Source organism: Anabrus simplex, chromosome 1, assembly GCF_040414725.1.
Source record: "Anabrus simplex isolate iqAnaSimp1 chromosome 1, ASM4041472v1, whole genome shotgun sequence".
NCBI classification, from domain to species: Eukaryota; Metazoa; Arthropoda; class Insecta; order Orthoptera; family Tettigoniidae; genus Anabrus; species Anabrus simplex.
In genome coordinates this window covers 502015750-502037601 of record NC_090265.1, presented here as the reverse complement: position 1 = coordinate 502037601, position 21852 = coordinate 502015750, and the positions used below count along the sequence as shown (strand labels likewise).

The 21852-nt window shown below is 40.1% G+C and overlaps 1 protein-coding gene across 4 annotated transcripts in view; it reads right to left on the bottom strand.

The window, feature by feature from the left end:
- The window catches only part of Cdk2 (Cyclin-dependent kinase 2), a 148579-nt gene that overhangs the window by 30282 nt on the left and 96445 nt on the right, over positions 1 to 21852 (bottom strand). For all 4 annotated transcript variants that reach the window (XM_067135368.2, XM_068225041.1, XM_068225040.1 and 1 more), the window contains exon 3: positions 9707 to 9979. In XM_067135368.2, the coding sequence (XP_066991469.1) occupies positions 9707 to 9979 (273 nt within the window). The remainder of the gene's footprint in view (positions 1 to 9706; positions 9980 to 21852) is intronic.

The window sequence follows — 21852 nt, the reverse complement described above, 5'->3', positions numbered from 1 at the left end:
GCCATGCACTGCAATCGAGAGCATTTGAGGTTCCGTCTTTTTGAAACTCTTAATAGTTTTATTCTTGACTATAGAGTCCAAACAGGGAGAATCTATTCCCAAATGGTTTCTGGAGATGGTCTCTGATATTCCCAGTTGGTGTATGTGTAGCAGAAGCCACTCCTTCTGAATAAAGCCGTGCTGTAGAAAGCATGGCAAACCACCAGCTGATAACTAGCGTATGCTACGAGTTATACTTCCGAATGTAATACATAGTGAGTGGAAGCATTCTTTGGATAACTCAGGCTGTTGAAAGTCAGACCCTTATTTTCAAGTATATTTCATGCTTTTTTCTACATTTATCACATCAGATTTACCTAAACAGCTGTAAATGAGATAAGAAAGACCACACTGTTTAGGTTAGGTATGCTATCAAGTGCCTGATAGTGTCAGAAGTTTCGCGGTGGAAAGAATAAAAATTCATGACAAGAAAGTTTGCACATTTATGGATATCTACAGGTGCAGCGGTAATTAGTTTTATCATCATTTCTGTACGTTCGTTGTCTCCACTTTATTAACGCATAGTATGTTTTGTTTGGTGTCTTCGAAAATCCTTAAAAGTGGGGATGTAAAATCAATATTATTATTATTATTATTATTATTATTATTATTTGTTAGGTACGTTGGAGAGCAAAATGATCGTTATGGTTGAATTGTTTTAATCACACTTTAAAACTACTTCTCTCCAAAAAAAATACCTATATTGGCCCGAGTTACGAGATTAAACGATCACTTTGTTAATGATCTTGCCTGTTATATTAATAGCAAGAACCATGATTGTTTCTCAACAGAAGTAAACTCGTTTCCTCACTCCGACGTGGTGCAGCTCTTTACATCCACGCCCCAAGTGGAGGGGAGTTGCTTGTACCATTTTTAGCACGTATCAACCTTCCTGCCATTTGTAAATCTCTGGCAGTACGGTACCGAGAATCATACACAGGCTCCCAAGAATGGCAGCTAACTGTGCTAACCATTACGCAGGTGGACATCCTTAACCATACAAAACATAAGACATAAGCATCACTCAAGTGTGCTTGCAATGCGCGAGTCTGACACGAAACTATCCACCTATTTGTGCGACATCCGAGCTGCAATAGGCCTACACTACAGAGGGAGACATTTCTTAACTAAGAAACATAGATGTACCACATGACTTTGATGTGTGTTGTACGGACGAAACTATTCACAAATTTGTATGGTGTCATCAGAGCTGCAAACGGGCTTGTAACCACTTCAAAGCGCATCGTCCTTCTCTGACGAATTACATTGGGGAGTCTTGTATGAGAGATATTTTAATTATTTTCATTATCTCGAAAAAACGGGGGGGGGGGTCTAACACATGAGTAAATACGGTAAATGTGCAAATTGATATCATAAAAGCGCAAACTACAGGGTGGATGGATAATGACCTAGTAGCAGACTGGATGAAGCAGGTTTGGCAACAGAGACCTGTAGCGATACTAGATATTAAAATATGCTTGTTTTAGATACTTTGCATGGACACACTACTCAAGATAGTGCAAATGTTTTCAGAAGGGGTAGAACATACCTGTTAATTCCTGAAGGACGAAGATTCATTCTCCAACCACTTTGTGTGTGTATTAATCGGCCTTTTAAGGTGGCAGTGAAACAACTGTACTTGTGTTGGACGGCAGATGAAGCACGAGTTATGTCCTGGTAAAAATAAGCATCCAGAATTCCATTCCTCTGCAAACTTGTAGAGAAGAGATTTAAGAAATGAGGGATCTCTAATTCACTAGAGAGAACCGACTACGATGTGCTGTGGGAGAATGATGATGGAAACAACAAGAAGGGCTGCGATTCTCTGCCAGTGATGATGAAAGCGAAGAAGATTGCAGGTAATGGAGCATGTAATTACAAATTACACAGTCCAGTAAACAAACATTCTGCTATCTTTAGCCTTTTAAGTGGATACAATTTTCATAATCACCTCATACCATTGGTAATATTTCCCACACCGAAAAACAGTTTTCTACAACTTAACTCATACTGGCTCCCCTAACGTGTAATTCCAACGCTAATTTCTGGCCTTGAAAACCAGTTTTACAGACAATGTCAAAAGTTTGTAACAATATTTATGACAACTAGTTAAGTATTATGGCCGGCCCACTGGTGTAGGGGTAGCGTGCCTACCTCTTACCCGGAGGCCCCGGGTTCGATTCACGGCCAGGTCATGGATTTTTACCTGTATCTGAGGGCTGGTTTCGGTCCACTCGGCCAACGTGAATAGAATTGAGGAGCTACCTGACGGTGAGATAGCGGCTGAGAGGATTCGTCGTACTGACCACACGACACATCGTAATCTGCAGGCCTTCGGGCTGAGCAGCGGTCGCTTGGCAGGCCAAGGCCCTTCAAGAGCTGTAGTGCCATGGGGGGAGTTAAGTATTAATTTTTTCTAACAAAAGTCAAAATTATCTTTTATCTTTTTACAGCCATCCTTCCTTAAGCAATTCACCCACACCAACACATAAAACGACTATCATGAACGAACACCTGAAAGAAACACAAAATATCACACACTACTAACAGCTGTGGCTGTTCCACTTGTGCACAGTGCATAGTTTGAGAGTCGCATATCTCAATCGCTGCACTGCTAAAACATATGAACACGTCTCCCAGATAAGACAGTGTGTTAATACATAATACACATGAAGAAAAACACGTAAGTTCACATACCTCCTCCATCTCACACTGCATATCTAGTTTTCCTGCCCATAATTTGCTTTGCAGTACAGTACAACAATCTTCTCCAAATTTTCTGATATAAATCTGTGACGTTTGTTAAAATGAGCTTCAATGCGTAAAACGATCAATCTCTCTACAACTACAGATGTGAAAGGACAGTACTTGAATTTGGGAGCGAGTATAGTCATAGGATATAAACTTCATGGTTCTGATCCGTATTGAATTCTAATTACAATATAATTATTAAATTAATGCCCTAATGGTCCACCTTTTATTGTAGCGAGTATAGTGTTAAACATTCTGGTAGATCCACATTATCAATGCCATCCAAATAGCCGTTTATAGCTACCTCGTTGTGCTTGGATTTCATTTAAGGGCATCATGATATTTTGTTTAGAGACAGAGTGAGAGATTTCCTGGGATACCTTCCAGTTCACGCTTCACTTTCTCCATAATCACCAGCGAATCACGTAATAATTATTTTCCCCTTTTCGTACGCTGATGATGTCAGCATAAAGATCGCGCGTACCAACTAGTGTTTAGTGAAGAGCTCTTTGCAATCCTTGAAATTTTACCACAGCTGTAATGTTTATTTAGAACAAAGCCACTTATTTCAAAAGTGTTTGCGGCATCAGTAACTTTACATTTTCTTGAAGAATGCTTGTAAAACATGTTAAAATACACATCATAAATGTCAAAAACTTGCACAATAAATTCTAAATTTGAAATGCATGCATTAATCTCAAATACCATATCCAAATAAGCATACACGGTAAAAATTGGTTATAACGACGGCAAATCAATGGTTGTTGTAGCCGATAGTCGCTCAAACAGTTTTTTGTTGTTTTGATGCTAAAAATGTCAAATCTGTATGTTTTAGGCTGCACACGTAGGGGTTAATAAACAGATTTAAAACTTCAAAAAACGTAACTGAAATACGTACTGTATTATTTTACAGCACAGTATTTGTAGAGGGATTGTAGGAATTTCATTAGCTTTCGCTTGAATTATTTATTTTGGAAAAGACTAGGTAAACAACAGATAGGGAATCTGCCCCGGGGTGACTGCCGTAAGTGCAGACCAGCAGTGATAGATTTATTATTTGTTCTATGCTGCTTAACCTTTTCCATCCCATACCCGGATGTCAACATGTCACCCGCTGTCCCAAACACGAGTTAACTCTGGTTTCAAACTAAGCATTCTTCTCCACTTCAGAGTTCAGTCTGACGCTGTAGTTCTGTTGTTCATCACACGTTCTGTTCAAACGACGGACGATTTATCAATCATCTTGCCGTATTTTGACGAAAATGATGTGCCTAGTGTTTTTTTGACAGCTGCCTTCTGTCTTCCAAGACAGAACTGTAAATTAAGCATGAAGGAAGATTGTATTTTAAACACGTTAGGGAATTTTTATGAGCCTGACTTAAGAGTATAGTGAAGTGTAGTTATAATGTATAAAGCTGTAGACATTTATCACGCCATTGACAAGTTCTGCCGAAAGAAAAATGAAAATCCACAGAGCCTGTTTCCAGTCATTCGAGCGGGTCAGGAATTAAATGAATGAAGCCCCCATCTAGCGGCGAGGATAGAAATTGTGCCGGCTGCCGAAGCCTGTCGCACTCCTCTCGGGCAATGATTAATGACTGACACTGGAGAGTGTTACTGGAATGACGGATGACCAGGAAAACCTTATTACCCGGAGAAAAATCTGTTCCGCCTCCACTTTGTCCAGCACAAACCTCACATGGAATGAGCAGGAATTGAACTGTGGAATCCAGCAGTGAGAGGCCAGCGTGCTGCCACCTGAGCCACGGAGGCTACATCTGGCAAAAGAGTCAAGAGAAAACTTTGCTAATATTGTCTCTCCATGACTGATCATTAGCTGTGCAAATAGGCCTACAAGCAGTTTTTAGCCTCTTTCAACCAATGTCGAAACTTCCAGAAAAATCGGGGATGGAGCGTCCATAAGGCTGAAACAAACTTGGGAGTGAAAAGGTTAAACCATCTAGTAAAGATTCATCAATATCTTTGTGATCAAATATTCTGACATGTTTGATTTTTTAAAAATTTTCTTCAAAAAGAGACTGTTTTCTCTCTGTCCTTCCAAATTGTAGAAATCATTCAGTGTATACACCCATTTCCTTCGCAAAGGTGACATTTGTTTCCTCACTTCTAATCGCCATATTATGTGAAACTTTTCTTCAATATTAAACATATTCCTTTCTTCTGCGACATCTTTACAGCGTTGCTTGCCTTGACTATTTAACAGATGGACTTATTTGCAATCTGCAATAATAAGTATTATAGTGTTGTTAGCAATCCCCAAATACTTATAAACAACAATACATTTCTTCGAAAATGTGATCATAATACGTTGCATACGATATGTCATAATAAGCAACGTCGTACTAAGCGACTTTTAAAATACAGCGTTTATGTAGGATTGAGACGGGACCGTTAGATTTTGCCACTATATCCAATAAGTTGTTAAAAGCGATGTTGCAATAAACGGTTTTGACTGTATGTACGTTATTAAACTTTATAATTTATCCAATTTCACCTTCGAACTCACTTCCGTGTCGATTTTGGAGGTATACATATCGGCAAACAAAATGTGCATTTGCATACAAATCCCATGTCTAGTTACAACCTTAAAGAAAAGGGGAAAATAATTATTACAATATAAAAATTAGGCCTACATTTTTTTTGTTGGAATTGCAGCTGAAGAAAACTTGAAACAATACACTGCAGAGAGCTTAATGAATCTGTACACATGAGAAAATGGCCTCAATTCATTCATCAGTGCAAAGCTCACAGCTTCTAGGATTGCGAAGAGCACTGTACTAAACACTACTTAGCACGATCTTTGTGCTGACGTCATCAGCCTAAGAAAAGGGGAAAATAATTATTACAATATAAAAATTAGGCCTACATTTTTTTTGTTGGAATTGCAGGCTATCCTTGTAGCTGTCTCCAATGGCTTTATCGTTGCTCTTACTTCTTTAGTTGTTTCTATAAAAGTTCTTCAGAACTACCAACGCTCTATTGCACATACTATTCTAGTCTTTTTTAAACTCATTCTGATAATTTCAGGCGTGATCAATCCCCACGCATGCACGATCCAGTCGCAAATATATCGAAGTGAACGCTGCTTTATTTTTCCACCTTTTGTTTTATGCAAGTTGTCCACTATCCAGCTCATATAAAAACTTCTAAAATATGGTTCTTAACAGACTTGTTTATGTAGACATCTAATGGCTGTATTAGATGTCTAAGTGGCTGCAAAAGCTATCCTGTACAAGCACCTATTTGTTTTTATCAAACAGGGCTCCTAGATACCATTCTTATATAGTTCTTAGCCAGTCTTTCACCATACATGCCTCTATCCACCCTTTGTCCTGCACACGGATGTGAATTCCTTTTGGAAAGTCTCTTTCAAGCAGTTTTTCGTTTGAAAATACAGTGTGGTGGGAGTTTCCTACCATTTGCAGTTACAGATAGCATAACTGTATATAGACTTCTCAGCTTCAAAACGCACGATGCACATGCTATATTTATTGTTCTTGTTGGGATGTTAAAGTAAACTGATGTCTGATTGGAGTTGCCAATTTGCAATAGAAGAAATCTGTGTTCTCCAGAGAGTCATCACTAGAGCCTGGATTTCCATGCAAATGCATGTTCCTGAATAAGCTGGTTACACTTCTCAGACTTGGCAAATATTCGTTTTATGACTAATCAATTCCAAATTACCGTACACTTTCCGTGCATGTTTGCACTTTTTGGCCTTTTTGGGAGAAAATTCATGCATAATGCATATTTTGAAAATTTTGGATTTAGTATCAAATAATTAATTTGATATTTATAATGGATTATATGACTTTCTTCTGACTTTGACGCATATATTGTGTTAACTTGCATGATTGTCTTTTTTGAACATTGGTTTGCAGAATTTGGGACCGTACGTCCACGTTATTTGTGTATCATTGAGAAAGAAAGAAAATTAATTTATTCCTGGCATACTACTTGACAACCACCCAAGTTAGATGTATAGAGGTCCTATAATCCAGTTAGCCAAGCACTTTCTTGTCTGGTGCTTGAATAAACATTGACATAAACGGGAAAACCCCACCTTGACCGCTCTAATCTTTAGAAACAAAGATGTCCCAGTAAGAACTGAACACTATATTTTGCATTACTAACTGAAGGCTTCTACTTTTTTCGTCTATGTTAGACGAAGAAATCAAAACTTGAATCACACTTCTGTGACACTGCTTTACTGAGATAGCAGCTTACAAACCTTGGTTTCGCACTGAATCCTGTTTTGTTTTCTTGGAATTTCCTACCACAAACTCCGAAATCTCACTGGTCACACGTCTGAAGCCAAAATAATTGGGAAAAGATGGAAATTGGAAAGCAGCATGCTTACACACTTCCAACTGTAATTTGGTAATGTGCAGTGAAGTGTTGGTGTCTTGCTACCTGTTAAAAGTCTATGAAGAAATCTCATATTTAAATGGATTGAGGGAAAGGAATTTCTAAGTTAACTTTTTAAAAGAGATAACTTCAGATATACTTCGCCCTAAATGTCTTCATTTAAGTATGAACCTGTCACTTCTTGTGACGTAGAAAGATATGTTCTGTCAGATAAACGAATGAACTTAAAATGAAGAAAATGTGCAGAAATTAGTTGTTGTACAGTGTTTCAAAAGTGAAAATATAACAATGTGGAACTGAATTTTGATAGTGCATATTTTCCAGTTTATTGTGCATGTTCCGTCATTTGAAAGTGCATGAATACATGCATATTTTGAGATTTGATAGGGCATGGAAATCCGGGCTCTAGTCATCATAAAACAATGAAATTCTATCACTATCTGTGTAGTCAGCTGGAAACTGTTAAAGTGAAGTTCACCGGGCGAGTTGGTCAGGCGGTTAGGGGCATGCAGCTGTGATCTTGCATCCAGGAGATAGTGGGATCGAATCCCACTGTCGGCAGTCCTGAAGATGGTTTTCCGTGGTTTCCCATTTTCACACCAAGCAAATGCCGGAGCTGTACCTTAAGGCCATGGCCACTTCCTTCCCATTCCTAGGCCTTTCCTGTCCCACCATACGACCTATCTGTGTCGGTGTGATGTAAAGCAAATAGCAAAAAAATAAAATAAGTTCTCCTCCTCAAACTTTATTTGTTTCAACATGCAAATTGTAATGCCCAACATTGGCTCTCTCTAAATTCTAAGAATGAGATTCCTTGTTTTTTTTTTTTTTTTTTTTTTTTTTCAATCTTGTAGTTTCAAGTGTAGTATTTCATGAGTCGCAGTGAGACTATGGCTTCTTTTTTCAACAATCCACTCTAACACTCATCAACTTCTCTGTACATTCCACGAAAAGATTTATATTCCTCCTTCACAAACTTTAACTGGTTCTTTTATGCCAATAAACCAAACCCCATGGCGTAACAGCCCCAAAGGGCTATGGCCTACCAAGCGACTGCTCCTCTGGCCGACGGCCTGCTATCTCACTGTCAGACAGCACCTCAATTGTAATCATGTAGGCTGAGTAGAATTTGAACCAGCCCTCAGATCCAGGTAAAAGTTCCTGACCTGGCCTGGAATCGAACCCGGGCCTCTGGGTAAGAGGCATGCATGCTACCCCTACACAGCGGGGCCAGCTGATTATGCCAATATTGAATCATTTTATGCTGTATGTTGAAGCCACGAGATTCCATTCTTATGCAATTTTTCAATGCAAACTAGACAGCACTTACAAACACTATGGCTTCTGACTGAGGTAACTAAATAAAATTCTGGAAACTCAACCATAAAAATTACCAATATTTTGCCACAGTGCGCCCATACCACGGGGATTTTCAACTGCCCACGTATGTGTGATGCAAGTTTATGATGTAATCCCTTCCAAATGTTGCCTCATCGGTGAGCAAAATGGACACAGCCCGACCATAATGTTGACAGAATATTTGTCGGCGAGTAATCTGAACGGTTGCATGCAGATAGCAATCTGCCTACACGTTCAGGTTGTTAATTTTGCAGGTCTTCTTGAGCAAAAGTTGCCTTGTCTAATTGCAAGACCAATTGAGGAAAGTTACATGTTTTATAACATCGTTGAGGAAACAGTGAAGGAAGTTTGTCTTGCAGGAAAATCCACAACAGGTAATAATAATAATAATAATAATTGTATCACCTCAGCTACCGTGTGCAAGCATTTAAATCTGACACAATCAGACTGCTTGCTCGCCAACCTGGCAGCATCTATGGCTGTTATTCTTACGAAGGTTCCTAGGCAGTCATATGAGAAACGTCCACCTGCATACCTAACCACCTTGAGGTGATTCCAGGATACCTGTCCACAACATCCACAACAGTTTAGGAGTGGTACATCTTGGCTGTTCTTTGGTACCAGGTAGGTATTAAAAAAAACTGCCATGCTTACAGAGAAGAGTGATGGATGCTTTTGAATATCTTTCTATGCAATCATCAGAGTTCCATGTGTCATTCTTGGCATAGACATGTCTCCAAAGGAATACACTGAAGCATACTCCTTGTTTGTATACATATTCATGGTCTGAATGACAGATCAAAATGAATGACAAACACTTGCTCTATAACAAGCACAGAAACTAATGAGGTTAAGAATCTTATCCTTAAGAGTCTGGAACCAATTTGTGAGTGGTAAGAGATTCCACCAACATTGTTTAATTAGCAATTCTTACCTACATGTATTTTATGTACAGCAGCATGCACATTAATCTGAACAGACATTTCAAAAGTATAACTAATGATGGCAGAATAGTGAATTCCCACCAAATACTGTGCCTGCTTACAAGTGAATTGCATAGGTGTACAGGGGCGTTATTGTTGATGTAGCTACAGTAAATTCCATGGATAGGAAGAAGACGACGACATTGGGGACTTATAATTATGATACCAAAGAAAAATTAACTTACCATTTCAGCAAATATGCAGCCAAGGCTCCAAATATCAACAGCAGTTGAATAAAATTTACTACCCAGCAATATTTCTGGAGCCCGATACCATAAAGTCACTACTTCATGAGTATAGGTGCGAACAGGTAACCCAAAAGCCCGTGCAAGACCAAAATCAGCTATCTTGATGTATCCTTGATTATCTATCAGAAGATTTTGTGGCTTAAGATCTCTGTGTAACACTCTGTGTGCATGGCAGTAAGAGATCCCATTCAGCAACTGATGTAAATAGCTCTATAAATAGAAGTGTATTATTCTTACAAGACAAAATGTAATTGAAAAACAAGCCACTTTAACTTCAACAGTACCACAAGCACACGAAACTGATATTTGCAATTCACGCATGTTTAACCTTTGAAGTACTACGTTAAGCAACCATGTTGAGCTCCATGCAGACTGGGTAAGGAGAAGAAATGACTTGACCAGATTGTTGCCTTGGGAGCTAAATACATGTTATTAAGTACAAATGTACTTTCAATCAAAAGAAACCTGGGAGCACATTTTTATCTCTTCCAGGTCCCAACCTCAGCTTCGATACATTTTCATAACACCAACATCACTAAAATCTTCCCTACAACTACTTAGTAGCTCCCTATAGTAGCAAATACTTCATTTATATCATCTAAGGTGACATCTCTAACCTGCTTTTTTATGAAATATGAACAACTACTACTATAGCAAGCTTGCACATGATCAGCCCCTATGACAGTGAAGTAAACAAACCAGTGTTCCTTTAGCTGCTCCCCTGCACACAAGAGAGTACTTCAAAAATATTTAAGTAGTTCTGAGGCTTAGCAAGAGATGGCAAACCAATGAATTCAAGATTCACACCCACCATGCTTGCTTGATAGCGATACCAAGAATGCAATTCTGGAAATGAGTACATGTGGTGACAGCAGCGCATGGGTGTGGATCACATATGTGCACACACAGTACTTAAAAGGTTAAACCACGTCAAGCCTTATTTAGAGAGGAACCTTATGATAGGATGGAAAGTATTTTCAGGAGAAGACAGAACACAAGTACAAAAATTTAACCCTAAGGTCTCCACAAGTACAAAATCGGCTATCTTATGGAATCCTTGATCATTCAAGAAGATTTTGAAGCTGAAGATCTCCAAATAGCACTCTGTCAGCAGAGCAGGAAATGAATTGATACTCACCAGTATTATACAGTGAAGGTATCAACTTTTCACTGCAGGAAAGATGGGTTATCACAACATCGCTCTTTCCCAGTACCACAAATACACTAAAGGAAAGCTTATACAGGATGTGCATAGAATCTGATGATACATAAAGTGTCCAAAAATATTCGGTGATTTTTATTTTAATGCAAAATGGTCCTTAGTTAAAAAAAACAGCTCTAGTAATTTTTGTTTTGTACATTTTATAATTGTGTGGTTTGTTCTTTGCTTTGGATGAATTTCACTGCCCAAAAAGTTTCCATTTTTTACTCAAGAATTTCAATGTTTGATTTTAAAAATGCTCATTTCCATTACTCAAGAAATCAATAACTTTTTAGTCAAGAAATTTAAGGATCTCCAGTCATCCCTGGAACTACTAAAATAACTATACTATTCATGTAGCTGTAATAAGAATCTATTAGCGAAGTTGTAGACTTCCAAATATACCAGTAGATTTCTTTTCTTCTACTGAAACAAGATGCTGCACTGAAAAATTGCCTCCTTGTTGGAGATAAATAGCATGGTTTGGCTACACATATTCTACGAGCTTCCAAGTTGTAACAGAAGGAAAATAATTCTCTTCAATAGTTCTAATACAGTAGAACCTTGATGCATCTTCCCGGAACTGTTGTTTTCCCATATTCATCGTTCAATTCATTTGCTCCCAAAAACGTTCCACATAAACCAATGTTAAATTTCCCCGCATCTATCGCTCCTTGAACTATCGTTTAGTTGCATCGATCGTCGAAAAATTATTTGTCCTCGGCCACAATTTTCCCGCATTGATCGATCGTACATAAGAAAAATATATGCAAATGTGTTTTGAATGTAGAGAGACTGCTCAATACTCTTAGCATATAACAGCGACAACCTGTTACGTGAGAACATATGAACGATTCTGAGTTGCTAGTTTTGAACAAGGATCTTGTAGGCTGAAGTGCTGTGCGCAGGTTATTCACGTGCTACCTCACTTCGAGCCTCCTGGTGCCAACGCTTCTCCTCAACCCACTAACCAAACACTAGAAGTATTCTTATTTACAAGAATTAAAATGTAGGCACTGTGAAAACTCAAATTTGCCACCATTTTGTGTGTTGGTATAGGCTGGCTAGGGCTGCCAACATCGTTGAAAATGAGAAAATCGCGCAGGCGCCAGATACATTTTAACGAGTCACAGGGTAGTCAATCGCATCGTACCTTGTGGAGAGTGTGGATGCTAGAAGCCTGCTGACCACTTTGTTGCCCTCTGCCCAATAGTCTTGTTACAAGCCGGACCTAACCAAGCCAGACCAATAATCTTTTCTCGCAGCCTAGTCTTGTAACTAGTTCTTAAAATGGCAAGGCTCGCACAAGCCACTGTGACATCATCCGAGATGCACCGTGTTGAATTTCTAACCTCTGTGACATCCGTTTGAGCTGAGGTGCAGGAGCCGCGCCGTGTGCGGTACCCAACCTATCGTTCGCAAAGGATCTACGGTATCTTTTCCTAAATACAAGTTATCACCATAATATCCATGTAATCTGCAATAAGAGAACTGAACTTAAAGGTTCTCAATTATTACGAAATGTGTAAGAAAAAGGGAACTACACGGTGTAAAAGTCACGCTTTTTATTTTCATCAGGTTGGTCGTTAGGCGCCGGGGCATTTCAGCCATTTATTAAAGTTTCTTCTGAACATCACCTAGGGTCTTCCCTCGCTTCCTGATCAGTCCCAAGATGTACTCCTCCCATTCAATCCGTGGCCTCCCTCATGTTCTTCTTCCTATTGGTCTGACTTGCCACACCTGCTTCGCTTTCCTTTCATCTTCCATTCTTTCTAGGTGACCAATCCAGCGCAGTCCTCTCCTCTCAATGACATCCATTATTGGCTCCTGCTTGAAGCTTATCTTTCACTGTGCTGTTACTAAAATGGTCTCTTCGAGTTTTCCCGGCAACCTTCCGCAAATATCTCGTCACAGTGGCGACCAAATGACTCACCAGTTTTTTATGCACTAACCAACTCTGCACCATACAGGAGGGTTGGCAGGTACACAGCATGATATACCTGCAATTTTGTGTTTCTGGTAATTTCTTTCTTCCCTATGATTGTATTGTTTATACCATAGTAAACTTTATTAGCTTTTCTAATTCTGTTGTTTATTTCTGCCTCCAATTTTCCATCCTCTCTGAAGATGGTGCCCAGGTACTCAATCTGTTCTACTTGCTCAATATCCTCATTGTTCCATTTGATCTGAAGCTGTACTTTTTTGCCTTTGGTGAAATGCATGACCTTTGTTTTGCTTGCATTCACTTCCATCTCACAGTCTTGGAAGGCATAAGCCCATTCAGTAAGAGCTTGTTGGAGATCCTCCTCTTTCCCAGCCAAAATAGAATGTCATCTGCATAGGCCAAGGATTGGACATATAATGGTCTCATGTTCCAGTTGCCAACCTTAATTCTTTTAGTTCTTCTCCTACACTTGCTTAATGACTTGGTTCGTGAAGATCACAAAGAGAAGAGGGCTCAAGCTGTCACCCTGCTTTACTCCCTTCGCCATTTCAAATTCCCTAGAGCACTCACCAGCTCTTCTCACCACTCCTTTGACTCTACTGTACATGCTCCGAATGCAGCATAAGAGAGTCTTTGTTACCTTTTCCTCTTCAAGTGCTGCCCAAAGCTGTTCCCTGGGGACCGAGTAAAATGCGGCCTTTAGGTCGACAAACACAGCTAGAACATCCTTCCCAGGACTAAGCCGTTTATCCATAACGGTTCTTAGTGTGCATATATGGTCGTGTGTTTGTTAATTTGGCCTAAAAGCACACTGTTCTTCCAATTCTTCCTCTACTTCTTGTCTCAGCCTCCTCTCCAATATGCGTGAATATATCTTTCCAGCCACTTTTCGCTGGAAAGACAAATTGCTCGATAGTTTGCACAGTCCAGAGTGCTGCCTTTCTCATGGATAGGAACAATAATGTTCTTCTAGCAATTCTTTGGAATCTTCTGAATGTTCCATGCTTGTTGGCATATCCTTGTCATCCATTTCATCACAGCCTCTCCTTCATACTTCAATTCCAGTGTAATTCCATCCCAACCAGCTGCCTTGCCCACCTTCATTTCAGTGATAGCCTCTATTACTTCACTCTGCATAAATATCTCCCCTTCTTCTAGTTCTCTTTCTGCCCCATTAGTGGAATCGTCTTGTGTATTCTGGTCTGCATGGAACACGTCCTTATAATAAGGGCTCCACATATCAAGAATGTCCCGTGGCCTCGTTTGGATCTTCTGGTTCCTGTCTTTAATGTTTGACTCTCTTTTCAATTTTACCTTGGAGGGATCTTGTCTTCCAAAATTCCTTCTCATTATTTCTGTATTCTGATTCCATACCCTCACCAAATTCCTGCCAGTTTCTGTCTTTTGCCTCTTGTACTTGTCTCTTAGCTTCATTACGGGCTTCAACATAATTCCTCCACTCCTCTACCCTTCTTGTTCTCATGTACTCCTTCCATGCTGCCTTTTTTCTCTCTTTGCATCTTCCTGGAACTCCTCAGTCCACCACTTTGTTTCCTTCATGTGTTTACTGTAGTTTTCCCACAAACCTCTTCTGTTACTTCGATAATATTAGTCTTAAATTCCCTCCATCTCTCTTCTAAGTTCCAGCCTCTCTCGGGTTCTTCTCTTTCTGTTTGCTGAAGTTTTTCCCCCAACCTCTGAACATAGTTCTGCCTTACCTCTCCCTCTCTCAATGCAGAAATTCTTATTTTCTTGAATCGAAGATGAGAGGGTGTGGGTGTAGCCTTAAACCTTGTTTTCATAACCAGAAGCCGATGTGTACTCATTTCTGCACTGTGGAAGACCTTTACATCTAGTGCTGTGTAGGTCATGTTCTTGGTATAACAAAAGTAATCAATGCAACTCTTTGCTCCTCGGCCTATTGCCTCAAAATTTATTTTATGAATACTTTTATGGGGGGAAAAGGTGTAGCCAATCCTTAGCTCATTATCAATACAGAATTCCAACATTCTTTCACCATTGGTTTTGATGGTACTTTCTGCTCCGTGCTGGCCCATACATCCATGTCCTCGACGGAACCTGTTTCCAATCCTAGCATTCCAGTCCCCCATCACAATAACATGTCTACTTCTTTCCCTGGCTCTGTCTATAGCTTTTTGCATTTGAACATACTGTAGAATTGTTCCTTATCTACTTCTTGCATATCTTCAGTGGGGGCATAGACCTGTACCAGCGTAGTACTTTTTTCCAGTTCCACATCCACTGTGATAAGTCTATTAAGTTCCCATCCTGTCACTTTGTTTTCCCCTGCTTCTGACATAATGATGGCCACTCCTCTTGCCCATTCATTCCTGCAGACTCCTGAGTATCTCATTACATGTCCCTTATCGAAATTTATTTCGTCACTACCCCTTCTCTTGATTTCACTGACTCCAAGTATGACAAGTTTGCACTTGTCCATTTCTTCAACTATTTCTACCTCCTTCCCTGACAGCGAGGTCACATTCCAAGTACCAATTCTCATATACCGTTTCACGCCAGATTGTATCCTTGACATCCATCCAGCTACTCTCATGTTTTTCTGAATAGTTAATTTCGTTCCACGTGGGTTATTAGCCCTATTGAACCTAGAATGATGAGGAGGCTACTCTCTTAGCTGTCATGCCAGCCCGTTTTCTGTCAGCGTATTTTCCCTTTGCCTTTGGGGTCCTCTCCCTATCTGCAAGGAAGCAGCTTGTGGTTCGCAGTCCCTCCGCCTACTCCGCCGGTGAAGTGTTTACAAGGTTCCTTCTTCCGCCTTTGTAGCCATTAACTGCCAACCTCTGATTTTCTGTGCCATTTCCTGCACAAAGGCTTCATCTGGGCTAAAAAAAGGGGAACTCCGCCCGTAGCCCTTGGCCCTCCCTCTGGTTGTCAGGTTTGGTAATGGCCGCATGACCCTCAGCCAGACAGTCGCAGGTCGGACCATCTGTCACATACGGTAGCATGACATTCGTGCCCTGACCGGCAGGCCTATATCACGGTTGCAATATTTTGACACCGTTATGTACTGTATAGTATGAGCTAAATTGTTAGTGCGTGTTGGCCTTTGGTTCAAAGGGTCTCTATCGGGTCGAGGATTTTAACTTTCCTAGGTTAATTCCAACGGTTTGGGGGCTGTTTGTGTGCCAAATTAAACATTAGAATTCATCTCAGGTTGGGCTGCATTTTCATATGCACGTAGATCGCCTATCAAACGACAACGCGAAAGGCCTGAATCTGGCTCCGGAGGCCACATGCCGTTATTGTTGCTGCTCTTATAATAATATATTTACACAACAAAAATGTCCAAATATAGTACCTGTATTTTATTATTTTGCCATCCCCTATTTTTTATGTTGCCCACATTTATAGTTTTCCCGCATCCGCCATCATTTTCCCCCCTGAAAAACGATGCATCGAGCTTTTACTGTATTTGATTTTAATCCTTGCACTTTCTCGTGTATTGTAAGTCAATATGTATGAATACATGGAGCAGCAATTTACGATATTACTGAAGCAGATGTCTACATACATACATACATACAGAAATGACAGATAACTAAAAAGTATTTTCCCTTGTTACTGTGGACACGACCAATATAGAAACACCATTATTTTTAAATTCTGAGCAATGTACAGACAAACCTCTTATTTTATATATACAGACAATAGATAACAGTCAAACAGTTATTGTAAGAGTAGACACAGGTTTTACACTTCTTAATAATATTGATCGATTCATAAAAATAAAAAAAATAAAGGTGATTTTATATCACATTTACTCGCATGTTAGACCCCCTTTCCCCTTTTCAGCCAAAGAAAGAAAAGGGAGCTCCAATATGTGATAAACTCAAATTTTGTACAATGAACACTTGACTTCTAGGCTATAAATTGTACATGCAAACATTCTACACTTTTCTTTAACAAACTTTGAATGTATTTTAGTTATACTGGCTATTTTCATTGGAAAGCAGTATTTCTAAATGTAAAGTCAGCAAATGGTGAACACGACTTTTAGGCCTACATATAAATATAATCCGTTTTAGTTACTCATATCACGTAATTCGTTTCATCTCAATTCCTCTGATGAAGTCGACGTCAGGAAGGGTATACGGTCATAAAAACTCGCTATGAAGATTCGTCTCACTTCATACGCTACCCCGTAGAGAAAAGGGATAAGGGTATCATATTATCATATTATGCAATATTGATACAAAATAACTCAATGGCCAGTCATCTGTCTCTGTAAGTGGAGCAGTACCACACAGTAATCCAGATCACTGCTTTCATTTTAATTGTCTTGTGCCGCTAACTTCCCTGCTACCAGCGTGTTGTGATCTTCACTGCCATCTCGTCAGCCATACACTGCAACCGAGACTGAGAGCATTCGAGGTTCTGTCTTTTTGAACCCTTTAAAAATAGTTTTGTTCCCAACTAAAGAGTCCAAACTGTGTGAAGCTATTCCCAAACGGTTTCTAGAGATGGACTCTGATATTCCCAGCTGGTGTATGTGTAGCAGAAGCCACTCCTTCTGAATAAATTTGTGTTGTTAAAAGCGTGCCAAACCACCAGATGATAAGTGGAGTATGTTATAAGTTGTACTTCCGAATGTAATACATACCATAATGACTGGAAACATTCTTTTGATAACTGCGGCTGTTTAAAGCCAGGTCCTTATATATATTTCATGCTTGTTCACTACATTTATCACATCAGGATTTACCTGAACAGCTGTAAATGAGATAAGAGAGGTTGCATTGTTTAGGTTAGGTATGCTATCGCCCAGATAGTGCCAAAAGTTCCACGACGGAAAGAATAAAAATAAATAACAGGAAAGTTTGCTGCATTTATGGATACCTACAGGTGTGGCAGTAATGCATTTATCATAATGTTTCATTTTGTACGTTCGTTGTCCCCCATTTTTTTATTAACGCATACCCTAGTATGTTTTGTTTGGAGTCTCCAAAAATCGTTGAAAGTAAGTGGGGACATAAAAAATTCAATATTATTATTATTTGTTAGGTACGTTGCCGAGTAAAACAACTGTGATTGGATTGTTTTTATTTTTTAACCCATTGCCATACTTCGACGGACACTTCCGTCCTGGTGCACGAAACATTTGTAAGTTCATTATCACGGTTAGCTGGTTGGGGAGATTTATTCTGTTTGTTTTGGAGCCTACCCGATAGATGTCAGATGATACCTGAAGCCATTTTCTCTGTGTAAATTGTAACTCAAAGCTGAAATACGGAAAATAAAAAGCACCTCACTTTGCGGCTAGTTTTAAACAATAATGGCGGCATCCAAGCGCGGTATGGATAAGGCTATTCGTAACTGGCTTGAAAATAGTTATGTTAAAAGTGGAAATGATCCTCTGGAGAATGAAAATTCTTATTCTTCTTCCTCAACTGACAGCGATGAAAGTGATTCCGATTTCAGTTCCGAGGTGATAGTGCCAATCGGAACTATGGGACAAAACCAGAAAGCAACAAAAGCGGGTGAGAACTCTAGTAATGATACTTGGAATTGATCTTGTTGACAATAAGCCTGTTTCTGTAAAATGCAAACCAGTTTCTGAAATTCACTCTATAGTGAGGAGGAGGTTGGGGAATAATCCTAAAGAAATGGACATAATCAATGAACTTCTAACCCCACAGTTCTGGGAAACCAATGCCAATGCCTCTACATTTCTTGCTAATTTATCTGCTTACCTTGAAACCAGTAGTACTTACAAACAAAAGCATTGGTTTCCTATAACTATAGACGAGCTAAAAGCTCACCTTGCTCTGCGTATTCTTATGTCACAGACAAAAAAAGCCTGCAATGCAAGGTAACTGTTCGAAATGTAGAGTAACTCCCATATTTAGTGAAACCATACCATTCAAGCGCTTTGTTTCTATAAACAAATTCTTGCATTTTTGTACAGACTCCTCCAAATCAAATCACGACAAACTAAGAAAGACATGATACTGTATAGGCTTTTGGGCTTATGCCTTGTAAAGAAAACAAGGTGAACTTCTTAACGTTTCGCAGAAAACTGTGCTCTGCATTCTCAGAAAAAATCTCGACTGACCACGATAAAGGCTTCTTAAACAATAACACTTTGAAATTTGGACGTTATAATAGGTGGAAATGGTACGTTCATTCGCCACCCACCAGATGGCTCCCAGGACATGGCACAACTATTGCGCTCGAAGCAGAAGCTGACCGAACCATCACAATCAGACTAAGCAGTTCACATAACGTGTTTGCGTAACATATGACAGACAGGTGTATGATATAGACACAAGCCTGGAATGAAATATCTGGCGAAGAGGAATGTATGAATTTGGAAAGCGCTGAGACGAAATAACAATAGTGAAGGGACAGTGAAGGCAACTACCTACGTAAATTCTTAATGGCTGGCAACCAGGTATTACTTAATAGCCGGTGTCCCTGTTGAAATTGTTAGGATTTCTACGTATTGCCACAGCTTCCCGGATAATCCTGGACCTATAGTGTCTAGTGTGAGTAAGAGGCTCGAGCATCTTGGAACATGACATCATGACCCGACGATACGAGCGTGCTCAGCTATTGCCGATTTGTCTAGTTGGTTGAGACAAATATTACGTTTATGTTCTTTGATACTGGTACCAATGAACCGGCATGTTTGGCTGATGTATACCTTACCGCATGTACAGGGAATTTCGTATACCCCAGCATGAAAAAGAGGGGACAATTTGTCCTTGGCTTTACTCAGACTATGAGCAATTTTAGTGGCGGTGCCAAACACGGTTTTCATAGTGTGTTTGCGGAGGACCTTGGCAATTCGATCTGTGGTGTTGTGAATGTAAGGCAAGTAGGCAGTTCCCTTCACTTCTTCCTTATGTGAGCTTTGCTTGGTCGTTTCTCTGGGATGTAGGGCTCTATGAATCTGCAAATCGCTGTAACCATTACCCCTGAACGCGACTTTGAGAGTGTCCATCTCCACCTGGATATGTGATGGCTCACAAATTTGTCTCGCCCTCATGGCAAGTGTCGTGAGAATGCCTTGTTTTTGTGCTGGATGGTGGTGAGAATCTGCATGAAGATAGCGATTTGTGTGGGTAGGCTTACGATAGACGGTATGTCCTAAGGAGCCGTCCGGTTACTTGCTTACTAGAACATCCAAGAAAGGAAGGCATCCATCCAACTCCATCTCCATAGTGAATTTTATTGACGGATGTTGCCGATTTAGGTGGTTTAGAAATAGATGAAGTTTCTCAGGACCTTCTGTCCAGACCACAAATGCATCCTCAACATACTTCCACCACATCACAGGCTTGACGGGCGCCGAAGCAATTGCCTCTTCCTCAAAATGCTCCCTAAAGAAATTAGCCACTACGGGCGAAAGTGGACTTCCCATCGAAACTCGCCAAAAGTGCATTAGGTTGAAGGGTTATGGTTGACAGCTTTTTGACAAAATACCGAGAGTCCCTGATGTATGATTCAGTAGGTCCTATGTGTGGCTGAAGCAATTTGCTTAGGTATTTAGCCAGAACATACGTAGGAGAACCTATTGCACTAACAATAGGTCTGAGGGGAACATCTTTTTTATGGATCTTAGGCAGTCCATATAATCTAGGTGGCACTGCATCCCCCAGGGGCAGATGTTTAGCCTCCTCTTTTGGAACTGAAGATTGCCTTCACGGTGGCGTTGGACACACAAGTGGTGGGGCCACATGAGCTCAGTCTGTAAACAGGCTCTGACAATATAGCAGAGATCTTATTCTTGTACTCGTCAGTGTCCATAACCACTGTCGCATTACCCTTATCAGCTGAGAGAATGGTCAGTTCAGAATCATCTCCAAGTTCCTTCAGAGCTCTCCTTTCACCTCTTGTTAAATTGGGCACGGGTACAACAGCGGACCTTATGAGTCTCACACATTTCTGTCTTAACTCCTCAGCCTCATCCGTAGATAGTTTGTGGATGGCTGCCTCAACAGAAGTAATTAACTCCTCAGTGGGAATTTTAGAGGGAGCAACAGGGAAATTAAGACCCCTAGCTAGAACTGCCATTTGGTTCTCATCCAAGGATTTCTTGGAAAGACTGACGACAGTTTTACTAGCATCCGGGTTCATGTGAGAGACCGCCTGTTTCTGAGCTAGCCGGAGGAACTTTGATTTCTGTCTGAATGACACCTGGTTGAATATTCGTTCAGACTGTATAGCAGTAATGCGATCGAAAGTCAACCACAATTACCGCGAGAGTGTTTTGCTTAACAGCACATGTAAACGAAACAACTCTCGGGAGAGTGAATCCAGTTCCCTATGAGTGTTATGCACACTCTCGATCACAAGAGCCTTGCTAGCGCTTGGATATATTCTCCTGGCTTTCGGTGTATTTAACATGTGCTCAGCTTCACACAGTTGGGAATGATGTTATGGTCCCTGCATCTCAGTAGAAAGCACAAAGAAGAAAGAAGAATAGACTTCTTTCTCCTTAATTTGCTGAATTTTGAAGCCTTCTTTAAAGTATCCTTCCCATAGAGGATTTTTAATGTCCAAATTTCAAAGTGCCATTGTTTAAGAAGCCTTTCTCGTGATCAGTCGAGATTTCTGCAAAACGTTAAGAATTTCACCTTATTTTCTTGACACAGCATAAGCCAAAAAGCCTATACAGTATCAGGTCTATAAGTACGGGCCGTGAAAGCATTAATGGCAACATTAAAAACCTCTATGGGGAAGATACTTTCAAGAAGGCTTCAAAATTTATTAGTGAGAGGATTGTTATTGACATGTGTAAGGATCTTCTGGGTGTCTGGAGAACTTTGTACATGGATAACTGGAACAGTTCACTGTCTTTGTACAAGATTCTCCTGGAACATAACACACATGCTATTGGCACGGTTAGGGCAAACAGGAAACACCGCTGAAGAAGGGTGAACTTACTTTTGC